The 15400-nt window shown below is 38.1% G+C and overlaps 1 protein-coding gene and 1 long non-coding RNA gene across 2 annotated transcripts; one reads left to right on the forward strand and one right to left on the reverse strand.

Moving 5' to 3' along the window:
- Positions 1 to 578: 578 nt before the first annotated feature.
- On the forward strand, positions 579 to 4535 carry LOC125680134 (uncharacterized protein K02A2.6-like). The gene has a single exon (XM_048919579.2). It carries the CDS (start codon positions 579 to 581, stop codon positions 4533 to 4535), a length of 3957 nt encoding a protein of 1318 aa, XP_048775536.2.
- A 4313-nt stretch (positions 4536 to 8848) lies between these two features.
- LOC125680638 (uncharacterized) lies at positions 8849 to 11621 on the reverse strand. The gene is made up of 5 exons (XR_008799508.1): positions 11516 to 11621; positions 10874 to 10972; positions 9931 to 10062; positions 9532 to 9655; positions 8849 to 9277 (listed from the first exon to the last, which is right to left on the reverse strand). It is a non-coding gene; the product is annotated as an uncharacterized LOC125680638 (long non-coding RNA).
- Between the last annotated feature and the right edge of the window lie 3779 nt (positions 11622 to 15400).

The following is a 15400-nucleotide window of genomic DNA, read 5'->3' on the forward strand; positions in this document are numbered from 1 at the left end:
TAGTACACCCGAGTACGGCACAAAACATCTTAATGCTTTATTATTTACAAGGCGTTAACATGATAATTGGTTTTTTGTCGATTAAATCTAATCTGTTTATGAAATGGCTAATAGATGTTTTCAAACCCGAGGGCGCATATGACATCACACATTATGGCGCGTAAAATAGCGAAAGTAAATATGCATATCGCAAGATTTGAATTCCATCGCTTTCAAACTCGAAAACTACGCAAAATATTTCATTTAAAACACAGTTAAAGAAGATTTAGGCATAAAAGAATTAATTTTGCTGAAAAAATGAAAAAGTTTAGAAACATGCGTTGTGCTGCAGAACTGCAGCTCTCTGAAAAAATATTTTGACATAACAGAGAGCTACAGATCCACTCCTTATAAAAACCTTCGATTTACGGCGCACAAAAAGTTGCGCACGGTTGATGTAATGTTATTTGAGTTTATTGTAAATGACATAAGCGATGTTATGTTTGATAAATGTTGTAAATGTTGTAAGCGACTATTCAATAAAACGCCATCTTGTCGTCCTGACTTTACATGGTGTCAGAAGTTAAAAGCGAGGATTTATGGAGCAACTAAAGCCTCCTAACCATCTTTCGATGGAGGGAAATCTCGCAGAAAACTGGAAAGAATGGATTCAAGGATTTGAACTCTATCTTACAGCAACGGGAATAAGCGAAAAAGATGAGAAAGTCCAGGTCGCAACCTTCCTACACGTGGCCGGCATCGAGGCACGCCGCGTCTACAATACCTTTGGAATCACAGGTGATGATGTTCACAAAATAGAAGTACTCAAAAGAAAGTTCAAAGAATATTGTGAGCCCCGAAAGAACTTAACATATATTAGACATGTGTTTTTTACACGCAATCAAGGTCACGATGAGCCCACTGACAATTATGTGACAGACTTGAGGAATAAGGCACAACAGTGTGAATTCGGTAATTTAGCAGATGGATTAATTAGAGATAGGATAGTGTGCGGAATTCAAGATGAAGCGTGTCGTGCACGTCTACTCAGAGAATCGGATTTGACATTGGCAAAAGCAATCGATGTGTGCAGAGCTCAAGAAATGAGTACGAAACAGCTTAAATCTCTGAAAGGATCCGAAGAGCAAGCGATAGCAGCAATACGTAAGTCACACTCTACTAGAAAATTCAGCTCACAAAAGAACACTAAACATGATAAACAAAGAACAGATAATCAAAGGCCGGAAAGTACTACAGGGAAGCCATGTCGTAATTGTGGAAGGAAACACATGGTAGGTGACTGTCCCGCTTATGGCAAAACTTGTCATGTGAGCCAGAAGAAAAATCATTTTGCTAAGTGTTGTTTGTCGAAACAGTCTAACTCTGCAAAGAAAATTCACACCGTAGGAGTCCCACCGAATGCAGATTCTGACGCGGATACTGAACTTTTCATTGGAACTCTATTTGTTAACAAAGTCGACCAAGACAGAAGTGATTGGGTTGAAACGTTGACAATCAATGACCGCAAGGTAGAATTCAAGTTGGACACAGGCGCTCAAGGAAACATTATTCCAAAACATGTGTTTGATCAGTTGGAATTAGATGATCATCAGCTTAAAAACACTAAAATCAGATTAGTGGCATATGATGGACACAAAATCAAACCGAAAGGCACCAAGATTCTGGAATGCTCAGTGCGTGGCCGAAAGTATGACTTACCATTTTTCATTGTCGATACAAATGCACAGGCAATACTGGGTAAGAATGCATGTACAGAAATTGGATCGATTGTGCGGGTTCATGTTGTGAAAAATGAGTCGACAAAGGAAAATGTACTGAAAACATATGATGATGTTTTCAAAGGACTTGGTGAACTTCCAGGGAAACACCATATCAAGATCGATGAAACCATAACTCCAGTGATACACCCACCGCGTAAAGTCCCTGCAGCACTTCAGGACAAAGTAAGAACAGAACTTGACAGAATGGAAACGTTAGGGGTTATCACGAAGCAAGACGAACCAACGGATTGGGTTCATAGTCTGGTGACAGTACGCAAACCTAACAAGTTAAGACTTTGCATTGATCCAAAGGACTTGAATCGTGCGATCAAGAGAGAACATTACCACTCACAAACAGTCGATGAGGTGATCGAAAAGCTTCCACAAGCTAAAGTATTCTCCAAGTTTGACGCGACGCACGGGTTCTGGCATATCAAACTTGATGAGCCCAGTTCAAAGTTATTGACATTTAATACACCGTTTGGGCGGTATAGATACATGCGTTTGCCCTTCGGAATCAGTTCTGCGCCGGAAGTGTTTTCTAAACGAGTTCAAGAGATGTTCTCCGATTTGTCGGGCGTGGAATGCATTGTTGATGACATCCTTGTTTGGGGAGAGACTACTGCAGAACATGACTCTCGCGTACAACAGATGTTACAACGGTGTCGCGAAATGAACTTGAAACTAAATAAGAACAAAGTGGAATTTCGTGTACCGGAAGTTAGGTATGTAGGACATTTGATCACAAACAATGGCATCAAAGTAGACCCCGAGAAAGTCCATGCAATAGTGGAGATGCCACCGCCTGATGACGTATCAGGAGTTAAGCGCGTTTTAGGCGTTGTTCAGTATGTGTCGAAGTTCATTCCGAACTTGTCGGATGTGACCGCTCCACTTCGTATACTTCTACAACAAGACGTAGAATGGCACTGGGATGCGCCCCAGCAGGAAAGTTTTGACAGACTGAAACAGTTAGTATCTAGTACCCCTGTACTACGTATTTACGATGTACGTAAGCCAGTAAGGATTTCGGGAGATGCAAGCTCGAAGGGATTAGGTGTTGTACTTCTTCAAGATGCACACCCGGTAGCATACGGTTCGCGGGCGTTAACGGAAACACAGAAGCGTTATGCTCAGATCGAACGCGAGATGCTGGCGATTGTATACGGATGCGAGAAGTTCCATCATTACATATATGGACGAAGCGTGACCGTAGAAACGGACCTCAAACCCCTTGTCGCAATCTACAACAAGCCATTGTACCGCGCGACTCCTAGACTTCAACGCATGCTCATGAGATTACAGCGATATGATCTCAAGCTAGTATACGTACCAGGTAAGGAGATGCACATCTCAGATGCACTGAGTCGGTCGTACCTGAAAGAAACTCCCGAGATTCTTGTTGATGACGAGATAGACGTTGATTGGATTGAGGCACAACTTCCGGTATCACCAACAAAACTGCAACAGCTCAAAGAAGCAACTGCTGCTGACGAAACACTACAAACATTGAAAAATACCGTGTTCGTTGGTTGGCCGATCGACCAATCAAATGTTCCATTGAATATTATTCAATTTTGGAATTATCGTGATGAAATTACTGAAATAGATGGACTCCTATATAAAGGTCAACGACTGATGATACCTACCAGCTTGAAAACAGAGATGTTGAACAAGCTACATGAAGCTCACATGGGCATTTTGAAAACACAGACACGAGCACGAGAAATACTGTTTTGGCCCAAAATGAATCAGGACATTGAAAACTTTATTGGGCAATGCGCAGTGTGTAACAAGTACAGGAATTCTAACAGCAAGGAACCAATGGTACCACAAGAGATACCTTCACGTCCGTGGGCCAAAGTTGCGGCAGATATGTTCCAATTCAAAGGTTCGGAATACCTTTTGTGTGTCGATTACTATTCCAAGTATCCAGAGTTAGTTCGTATGCCTAACACAACCAGTTCACAAACAATCACTGCTTTTAAATCAGTGTTTGCTCGTCACGGCATCCCGATGGAACTATTCACGGATAACGGACCACAGTTCTCGAGTTATGTATTCAGGAAGTTCGCAAGTGATTGGGATTTCGTTCATACAACTTCAAGTCCCAGATATCCACAGTCAAACGGGCAGGCGGAAAGGTGTGTTCAAACAGTTAAGAACCTACTTAGGAAGGCTGGCGAATCAGGAGGTGACATTTATACGAGCCTTATGAATTATCGTGCATCACCAATTGATGGAATAGGACTGTCGCCATCTCAGCTACTCATGAATAGACAGCTGCGTACCAAGTTACCGATTACAGCTAACATGTTGAATTCGAAAGTAGTCGAATCCTGCAAAACACAACTTGCTGCGCGCCAAGGGAAACAGAAACACTACTATGACCGACAATCTTCAACGTTGCCCATCATGAACAGAGGTGAAATAATTCGTGTACAGAAAGACTCAAAACAATGGGAACCTGCTGTCGTAGATCAGAAACTTTCCGACCGATCGTATTTAGTACGCACAGGTGATAACAAGCTGTATCGCAGAAACCGCAGGCATTTACTTAAAACGGGTGAAACTATGTTGCCATCTGATGCCTTAGATGGTACCGAACCGATGATTGACGAGTCACCACAACCGCATCAGGATCAATCCGACGCGTCGACCACTTCACCAGAGAAGCCTAAACCACATGAAATTTCAAACACCCTGCGTCAGGAACCAAGACCACAGCGAACAGTGAGGCAACCAAAACATCTTGAGGACTTTATTTGCAAATAAACTGTTATTTGAGTTTCTAGTCATCCTAAGGAAGGGGAAAAACTGTTATCTTCTTTTAAAGACTGATTTTTTTGTTCTTAAAAAGGGGAGATGTAATGTTATTTGAGTTTATTGTAAATGACATAAGCGATGCTATGTTTGATAAATGTTGTAAATGTTGTAAGCGACTATTCAATAAAACGCCATCTTGTCGTCCTGACTTTACAGTTGAGGCCTTATATCGTTGTATTCTTGAGTTGCTGTCACATAAATTTGATATTAAAAAATTCTTAACATATTTTCCTACAATACTTGTATCTAAACATACCTTCAAATATTCAATAAAGCTATCCTTTAATCTGCTCGCGTAGATCGCTACACATCTGGTTTTAATCAGATTACATCCACCACCCCCACCCCACCCCACCCCTGGAACGTCCTATGTTTCATTGTATTTAGATACTGAAACTAATATAGAATTTTCAAGTACACATGCTGTAATCTAATTTGGGAATAACTGATGATTTTTAAACTTCATCGAATCATGTTTGATAACGCTCCTGACTTCCTGTCTTAAACATCTTTTTCATAGCCTGGTTCCCGAGGCCTTCCGATGTGCCTCGGGAACCAGGCTAATCTTTTTTATTGGCAGACTTGGGTGACGTCCATATTTTTGTACCGAAAGGAAAAAAATATTTGATTTATGCATCTCTCAATTTGACATCAAAGAAAGCGTTAACTGTAGCATCAGTATTCATGAAAACTTTTCTGAGACGCAATACAATTAAAGATTTATTTTAATTACATGTACTTACATACTGGCTAATTAATTCGACAGGTTTACTTGCTCATTGTGGTTTTGAATTTTGTTCTAGCCCGTAACTGAAATACGCACATAAACTTAAACATTGAAGGCATGATTCATCAGGATGAATTTAAAACACACGAGGATGCTTTAAATGAATTGTAATGGTTGACAAACACAGAGCAGACTAAGATGCAGAAAAAAGTTTGTCGTATATTTTGCAGTCCAAGAAGTCTATTGATCTAAGATTCTTCACTAGCCAGACAGCCTAGTGTTGAGACACTGTCTATACGTCAGAAGGATCGGTACAATTGTCTCTCTGTAGATCTATATAGTAAATTATGGAGACACAATAATGATATTTTAGAATGTAATTAAATTGTACAGTCCCAGGTACATAGTATTGGGGGAGGGGACCCTCCTATTATTTTTTTTTAACATAAAGTTTAACTGTTACATTACTATGAAAATGTTCATGGACCCCCCCCCCCCCCCCCCCCCTTGGAAGTGAATTGAAATGCAGTCATGTTAAATGGAAGGAAATAACTTTTGTTCACCAAATAATACCACTACCCCCCCCCCCCCCCCTTTGGTCTGTAATGTTCTATGGTGATAAATGTTTAGGAAAGTTAAATTCAATTGTAGATATACTGTAGAATTCATTTGTTGTATGTAACTGATATTGCTCTCTCTTATTCGTAGTGGCTTGATCACATCATACAATTATTGACTTTTAATGAGGTCTACTCGTAACTATATGGAACTAGTCGGGTATTGGTTGACCAAGACAGAGTAGACTGAATTCAAAAGTCAATAAACATTTTATTGAATAATCAGGAATTTTACAACATTTTTGACACTATAGACTATATAGTTCCCGCCTCCAGCAAATATAAACACAAAAGAAGATGTGTTGTGTAAAAAAAAAAAAAAACCCACCATAATTACTGGGTATATGTAAACAGTTTCTGAATCAAAACTGTTTTTAAAAAGTGGAAAAGAGTATTATAACAATAAATATTCCATCAATAAGTAATAAAGGTGTTTTGTCTCTTTGATACTTGGTGTCTGCCATTGTGTATCTTGACAACGACACATCCGTTAAAATGTGCAATTTGATTGGTTGATAAAATTGTAGGCAAATCTACAGTTTCTTAAGAGGGGAACCCGAATAAACCTCCTGGAACTTCATTTGAGGTGAACTCACTCTGAGTTACACCTATTTGGAAAGAGAGTCTGGACCAATCAGAGAACTTCAGTTCCTGATAATTTGATAAAGTATAATCTTTAACCTCATGTTACACCAATGGCAAAAAATTGCTTCAGTTTCAATTAACAATATTTTGGCATCTATGTGATACGCATGTTCACATAAGATGCTGTTATCGAAGGCTGCAAACCATTTGAGTTGTCTTTCATTGCTCTACAATTACTTCCCTTGGGCATATATAAATTAAGTGCCCCGGATTAAATCAACCTTTTCCATTTATAACTGCTACACACAGGTTGGTGTTCCCCTATTTCATAAGAATTTGTATTTAATATCTGAATTTTCAAATACACTAAACCTCAAATTTGGTTTATTGCGTTTAATTGATATATTTGTCATATTTTAGTACATAAGATGTAACGATGGCATAGGATTGTTTGTCTAATTTTACTTGTGTCTCTGATCACCGGCCATGCTGGTTTCCTCATTACATTTTTGAATTATTTTTTTTAATTGATCAAACATTGATTGTTAAATTTTCTAGACATTTTGATACAGTGAAAAGTACGTACAATGGAAAACGATTCGAATTAATTATTTTTATGATTCATTACCAATTTTAATGGGGGGGGGGGGGGGATTATCGTACAAATCAAAAGGAATTTATTAATTCCTTTTGTTCGCATGCAAACTATTACAATATATTAATTATAAAATTATCCCTACAAGAAGAGAATTAGTAGCGACTGGCGTTAGTCAGACTGAAATTTCTGTACAATGTAATGGTTATATATCGTGGTCAATATATATTTACGCGCGAGTTACACTCGCATGACTTGGCGACTGACGTCATAAATTCAAATCGGGATCGAGATGCGAAATTTTTCGCTACTGGGGTTTTCATAGCCTGGTACCCGAGGCCTTCCGATGTTCAAAGAACGAAGGCCAGGCATCGGATGTCGAATGGATTCTTCCACTGATCAAAATCCAATATGGCGGACTCAATGGTAAGTAATGGGAATGTACGTAAATGAGCGTATCATGGCTTAATTAGCTGTGTCACTTTCGATTTTATGTCATTAATTGCCAGAGACAGACCTTAGGAAATGTATAATACTTGGTTTTCCATGTGACACGCTTGTTTGATATAGTCTTATCCCTTTGTTTTCAAGTAAGGTGATTCATCAACTCGCATATTTTTCACGTGTGTTAAATTAAATCTAACCGTGTCACTTCGTTTTTTCTACTATTGATGGGTTGTATTGGGTTGCTGGCGAAGATACATACTGAGTTTTATAGATGACACGCGCCAGTTTTCTTATTTTAAACCGACAATTTCAGATCGAATTTCCTCGACTCATTTTGACTGGTTATCCTTGTTAAGCAGTATAAATATTATTGCAACTGCTAGCTGTTTATGAGCCACCCTTGCAGTTTGTAAATAATTGATATTAAGCAAGATAACATTTTATTCTAGAAAGATACAAGTTAAACCTACATGCACAAATTATGTAAACACAATGTGGAAATTAGTTTTGGCCTCAAGATCGAATGCCTGTATAGTTGTATATTGTTTAACGTCCCTCTCGAGAATATTTCACTCATATGGACCCAAGAACTTCCATCCAACGATTTTCAGGCCCTTTTATGTTGTGATCTTATGCTAGTTCAGTTCTTAATATATTTTAATGTACATCATATATATGTCAGTTACAATCATTGTTTGATTCTCTATTGTTTAAAATTCATCCATATTCAAGGGTCACCATCAATTGCCTGTATTTAGACCTATACTTGGTACTTAGGCCTTTTGAGCAGTGAGGATCAGACTGTTCTTAATTGTGCCACAATATTTCAGTTAACAATCTTATTCAATGATCACTCTATGTTAACTCTTTTCTCATAATATGCAATCAGGTGCAGAGGACCTATTCTGACCCAGATAAACACTGGGTTACAAAGACATTTCTCTCAGCTAGATTTAAATGCTAGATTTATCTAAATTTCAGAATATTAGACTTTCTTCATGAACAAAGAATATATTCAATTCAAATGCTTTATTGACGACTAGTAAACACGAGGCATGCATTATATATACTAAGCTGTATGTATATTATATATATATATATATCACCAACCAGTATCAACTGTACAAGAATAATACAATATGTACTCTCCAAGGCTACTAGTTCTTAATATATGCCAACATGGTGTACTGGTGCACACTTTCGTATCTGTACGATGGAGGAACAGGTTCGATTCCTGTTGTTGGCTTTCCTTTGAAAGAACTAGTAGAGATCTTCCATTGTTTAAAAATACTTCAATATATCATAGCATTTAATGTCAAAGACACACACTTGCACAGAAAACATGTTTACTAGTCTAATGAAATAGCTAAATTTCATTTAAAATAATTATTTGCATAGAAAAGGTTTCTAATAAAAGAAGGTTGTGATCAAGCATTTCTTGTGCAACACATTCCCATCTGAAAGTTAGCAAAATTCCTCATAAGTTTTATCCCCAAGTAACTGAAACATGTCTGTGTTGCATGTATCCATTTCAAAGATTCTTCAATTTCCACATGAAATAATGCCAAATCTCCTTTTTCGGGTCTTTTATGTCATATATTTCTCTGGCCATACAGTGGAATGAATTACTACTCCTCCTACTGTTAGCTAACTTCTTGATTTGAGAACTGACACTCTCAAACTTCCTCCATAAGTCTTTCTCAAAAAGCTCACCTCTGATCTAAAAATTAAAAACAATATCACAAAACATCAGTATAATCAGTAAAGATTTGCATTGATATGGATCAGGAATAGTAGTAAATACACAATGCACATATATCATAAATATTAATTATGTCGTTACATGTATTTTATCATAGATAAATAATGAAACAAGTCTGTAATTTTTGCAGATGAACAACCAACTGTGAATTTTGAATGTCAATATATTTCCCTTTTCATCTAAAGTTTTATATTCATGAAGGTTTTACTTACACAAACAAGAGGGAGGGAATGCTGATGTCTGCTTGTATGCATCCCATATTCTTCACTTCCACTCAAAAAAATCTCATTTTTAAGGAAGTCTTATGAAGATCTGGCTTCTCCTTTTTTAAAGGGTCTGCATGATGCACATGAAATAAAACAAGGCAGGTCAGTTCATTCCATACAAAAAAATCATGCACTTTTCACTATTGTGTTTTATCAATACAGAAATGGTCAGTATCTAATATAATCAATTTGGGATTGAATTTCTTCCACTAACAAATAGAACATATTTTAGAATATGATAAACTTCTCACACCTTTAGATGCCAGAAATAATTGTTTTTGTTATTGCTGTAAGAGGTGGGAAACTTGAAATAACAGACTGTAACAAATTGATTTTGTTGTTAACCTGTTCTGGAAGTCTGTAATTCTTCATTCAAGTTGGATGTTAATTCCTTCCAATATGAATTAGTGTGGAGGAGGATGGGTCCTTGAATACCCCTTTAGAATTTCTTTCTCGATGTCTTTTTCCATCTGGAGTCTGTAGACTACACGGTAAAATAAAGAGATCAATCTGGTTATCTTTCTTTTCCTTTTTCCACAAAACTATATTAAGAGTCATTAATTTGGTACACAAGTACCACAAATTTAATGTATTGAAAACTATCTTGAAATTTGCAATACAGTGAGAGAAACATAAATGCAAAACTTTGTTTTGGGGGATGAATATCTTGGGGTTTCTCCAGATTGTGATCTTCTACATTTTTTCTTTGAAGCTTTAGCAGGTGTGATTTTATTATCAAATCCAAGCAGTACAATGAGTTTGTGCAAAAGCATAACAATGAAATGTTACTATAGTGCCATATTGTGTACTTCACATTATGTAAAATTTGTTTTTGTTGTGATACAGAATTCCTGGCTACTACAGCCTAAGATTTTTAAATTGAAGTGTATGAACTCAGTTCTCTCATAAAGAAGACAAAGAATTACAAACAAATGCAAAATATAATGCTAACACAAAAATAGAATACCTCAATGTATAACTTTTGGCAATATATAAAAATTGTGGACCGACACACAAATATAATTTTAGACAAACAGGACAGTGAATCAGTGAAGAATAGTAACTGTTGACAATGAAATTGTTAGTGACCCCTTCTGAAATCTGAAGAATATTCAAAGTAAACCAAAGTAACAACAGAAACTTTAAATCAAGCCTATTGGATCAAGCATAAAGTTGGCAGGTCAACATAAGAATTAAATAATTACATTGTCAGACACCATGTTACTGAATTATAAAATGCATAAATAGCCTTAACTGCTACACAAGCAATATATATATCTTATTATACCTGTTGGCATGGTTTTGCATATTCATGAAGCATTATATATGAGGGTGTTTTTTCATCTACTATCATGTGTTTCTTCTTTCCATATGTATGGAAATTCATCTGAAATTAAAACGATTAATATACATAATATTGAGAATCTGTAAAATTGTACACTATAAGTCCAATAAAAGCTTAAAACACCCCTATCATCGCACAAGAAAGTCATCATATAAACTTCAGCTATAGCCTATAGTCTTATCAAAGTAAAGCACGTCATTAGATCTATATGTAATAAAAAATTATCCAAAAATGAGTCGAGGAAATTCGATCTGAAATTGTCGGTTTAAAATAAGAAAACTGGCGCGTGTCATCTATAAAACTCAGTATGTATCTTCGCCAGCAACCCAATACAACCCATCAATAGTAGAAAAAACGAAGTGACACGGTTAGATTTAATTTAACACACGTGAAAAATATGCGAGTTGATGAATCACCTTACTTGAAAACAAGGGGATAAGACTATATCAAACAAGCGTGTCACATGGAAAACCAAGTATTATACATTTCCTAAGGTCTGTCTCTGGCAATTAATGACATAAAATCGAAAGTGACACAGCTAATTAAGCCATGATACGCTCATTTACGTACATTCCCATTACTTACCATTGAGTCCGCCATATTGGATTTTGATCAGTGGAAGAATCCATTCGACATCCGATGCCTGGCCTTCGTTCTTTGAACATCGGAAGGCCTCGGGTACCAGGCTAGGGTTTTCATGGATAACACGTTGAGTATTTTTTACCTTTGCATGCCTAGTCAATACCCTGGTGCAGTTACCTGGACTAGAAATTATCTTATATCTGTTAAGTTGATTTACAAACTAATACATAGCCGCTAGCAGTTACGGGATTTCGGTCAATTCTTTCCTATAAGCAATATTCATTACCCCGGACCGAAAAGCTAGAGATCTGTATTATTCGATCTTCATTTACCGATATATGTAGGTACATGTATATGATTTAAATGAGTTGAATTTTCATTGAGGGAATCATTGCACAAGGCGGTCAACTGTCATGCCACGCAAACGACAGACATCCGACCAACCACCCAAAAGGGGAAGACGGCCAAGCTATGCCACCGCCTGATCCACAACCTGACAAGGATAAAAGTCGTCAATCGATGGAGACCCCACAGTACCCTTCTCATTCCCAGTTAAGTTTACCAGCCACGCTGCAGGGTACAGAGGACAAACACAATCTGCAGATTCCACAGCAGCATATACAGACAATCTCACTTCCCCCACAGCAGAGCCCACCAGGGGTACAGCAACCAGCAGAAGGTAATGATGTTGTACCTATGCAATCAGTGCATAATTTAGGCATGCATGTTAGCGAGTCAGTTAGGCACAATATAGTGCAAGGGAAATTTATTGAACTTCAATCCCTCATCCCATCTGCTGGGGGTCATGGGGCTAATACAAGTCAAAGAAACTTGGTACTCACTAGTGCAGGGGAGATAATCACCAAAGAGGCGACAAAAAAGATTGACTCCATTGATAAATGGACCGATGCAATGCTAATATTTGCATCAATATATCTGGCCTCACACCCTGCTAAATCATCTGAGTTACTAAAGTACATCCATACAGTAAGGCTAGGGGCAGCAAGAGGGGCAGTAAGTTGGTTTGATTATGACACCCAATACCGACTTCGCAAGGCTATCAATCCAGTCAGCTCCTGGGGGGAAGTTGATACAGAATTATGGCTACTTTATATGTCACCTAAGCCCTACATTCCATCACAAACAACACAAAAGTGCTTCGACTACAACTTTAAGGGCATTTGCACAAAAATGCAATGCCATTATTCTCATTCGTGCACTCGTTGTAGTGGCCTGCACCCGCAAGTTAATTGCAATCCAAATAAGCCCCAGTTCTACACATCTTATGGACAAAAATCGGGTCAATCATCTTTTCGTCGCCCAAGCCCCTCGTACACCTCGTCCAATCACCATGCAGGGTTTCAAAACCAACATCAATATTGGAGACAGCAGTCACCACAACCACACAAATTCAGTAATGCTGGCAACCAAAAACATATGGGAACTAGGAAAAACCCCAATCAATAAATCGGTGCTAAAAAAGTACCTGGTAAACTATCCCAATAGATCTGTAGCAAACAAATTATTGTCAGGATTTTCTTTTGGATTCCATTTACATTATTCAGGCCCAAGAACCCATTTAGAAAATAGTAATTTAGTTTCAGCATGTCAACATCCCCACGAAATTATGGAAAAAATAAACAATGAGGTTAAATTAGGAAGGATTGGAGGACCATTTAAGAAACTGCCTATATCTAATCTGCGAATATCTCCTATTGGAATTGTTCCGAAAGGTGATAATTCAGGGTGGCGCCTTATTACTCATTTGTCATTTCCTCCGGATAATAGCGTGAACCTTTATATTGACCCTTTAGAATCCACAGTGCATTATACATCTTTTGATGCTGTTGTCCAAATGTTAGCTAAAGTAGGTAGGGGGGCTTATATTGGGAAGATGGATATTAAATCAGCATTTAGACTGCTACCTATTAATCCAGGTGACTTTGACCTACTGGGAATCAAGGTAGATGGAAATTATTACATAGACAAGTGCCTTCCAATGGGTTGTTCTTTATTATGCAAAGTTTTCGAGGAGTTTGCTACTTTTTTACAATGGGTTGTGGAACAAAAGAGTGCTTGACTACCATTGATCATTACCTAGATGATTTTATTTTCGCTGGCAAGGATTTTTTAAATTGTTCAAAGTTAATGGTTACATTTAAACAAACAAGTCAGGAATTAGGGGTTCCATTGGCAGAGGACAAATCTTTAGGTCCCACACATAGTCTAGTGTTTTTAGGGCTAGAAATTGATACCGTTGACATGATGGTACGGGTTCCAACTGCAAAGTGCATAGAACTTAGTCTATTGCTAAAGCAACTTGTAGGCAGAAAGCGGGTAACACTACGTCAATTACAGTCATTGTTAGGTAAGCTCAATTTCTTTACTATAGCTATTGCACCAGGTAGGGCTTTTGTTAGGCGAATGCATGATGCAACCATTGGTGTGCGGCAGCCACACCACTCAGTGAAATTGAATCAAGAAATGAAGGAAGATATGCACTTATGGTTAACATTTTTGCAAGAGTTTAACGGGAAAGTGTACTTTTGTGAGTCGGAGTGGTCTTCCAACTTAGTGCTAGATTTGTTTACAGACAGCTCAGGTGCTAAGGATCTGGGCTGTGGGGCATACTTTCAAGGGGAATGGTGCTACTTTCCTTGGCCTTCAGGTTGGGATAGAACAGACATCCTTTCAGACATGACAACACTTGAGTTGATCCCAGTGGTATTAGCCATACGTAAGTCTATGGGGGAGAAATCTTGAAAATAGGAAAGTACTGTTTCACATTGATAACCAGGCACTGGTCACTATCCTCAACAAGCAAACATCCAAATCAAAAAGAGTGATGAGTTTGCTCCGTCCTTTCATAATAAAATGTATGTTGAACAACTTGTTGTTCAGGGCAGTATACATAAATACAAAATGTAATGAAATTGCTGATTCAATATCTCGTAAACAGTGGCAACGCTTCCACCAGGTCGCGCCTCATGCACAGACCTCACCGCTGAGCGTTCCAGCCAGCTTCCAGTCTCTCATCTCCAAGCTGAAGTAAACAAACTTCTTCATGCATCCCTCTCTGAAAATACGCACAAGGCATACCAAACTGGTCTCCAGGCTTATAATAGTTTTTGTAGTGAACAGGGTCATAATTCCCCATGGCCACCCTCTCTCGATTCAGTAGTTCAGTTTGTAGCATACTTGTCACTCAAGGGTCTTACCTATGCAACAGTGCGTTCCTACCTAGCAGGTTTATCCCACTTTGTAAAATTCCAAGGCTACCAAGATCCGACCAACCAATTCTTGGTAACTAAGTTATTACAAGGTCTGAAACGTATTGCCCATACGCAGGATTGCAGATTGCCACTTACAAAGCAACTTTTGCAAGATATAATAGCAATACTGCCCAGTGTATGCACAAACAACTGTGAAACACTATTGTTTTCTGCTGCCTTCACTACTACCTTTCATGGGTTCTTGAGAGTTAGTGAAGTAGTTGTATCACACAAAAACAATCAAAGGGTCTTACTGAGGGAAAATCTACATATTGATCACATCAATTCATGCCTGCAGCTGGAAGTAAAATTTTCCAAAACTGACCAAGCTGGCAGGGGAACAACTTTACAAATCCAAAGCACGGGTGATATTGCTTGCCCTTACAAAATACTCACAAAGTTCTTGATGATGAGGCCAAAGCATAAAGGTCCACTTTTTTGTCATTTTTGTGGTTCCCCTGTTACTAGGTATCAATTTACATCTGTCTTGGAAAAGGCAATATCAGCTCTCAAATTGGATACAAAAGCCTATAAATCTCATTCCTTTAGAATAGGGGCCAACACGGAATTGGCAGTAAGAGGGTTTCCACCCAGTGTTATACAATCCTCAGGAAGA

The sequence above is a fragment of the Ostrea edulis genome, chromosome 10, assembly GCF_947568905.1.
Source record: "Ostrea edulis chromosome 10, xbOstEdul1.1, whole genome shotgun sequence".
NCBI lineage: Eukaryota > Metazoa > Mollusca > Bivalvia > Ostreida > Ostreidae > Ostrea > Ostrea edulis.

Bases quoted from the DNA above. Each gene is read 5' to 3' on its own strand.
- LOC125680134 (XM_048919579.2), top strand. From the start codon at position 579: ATGGAGCAACTAAAGCCTCCTAACCATCTTTCGATGGAGGGAAATCTC.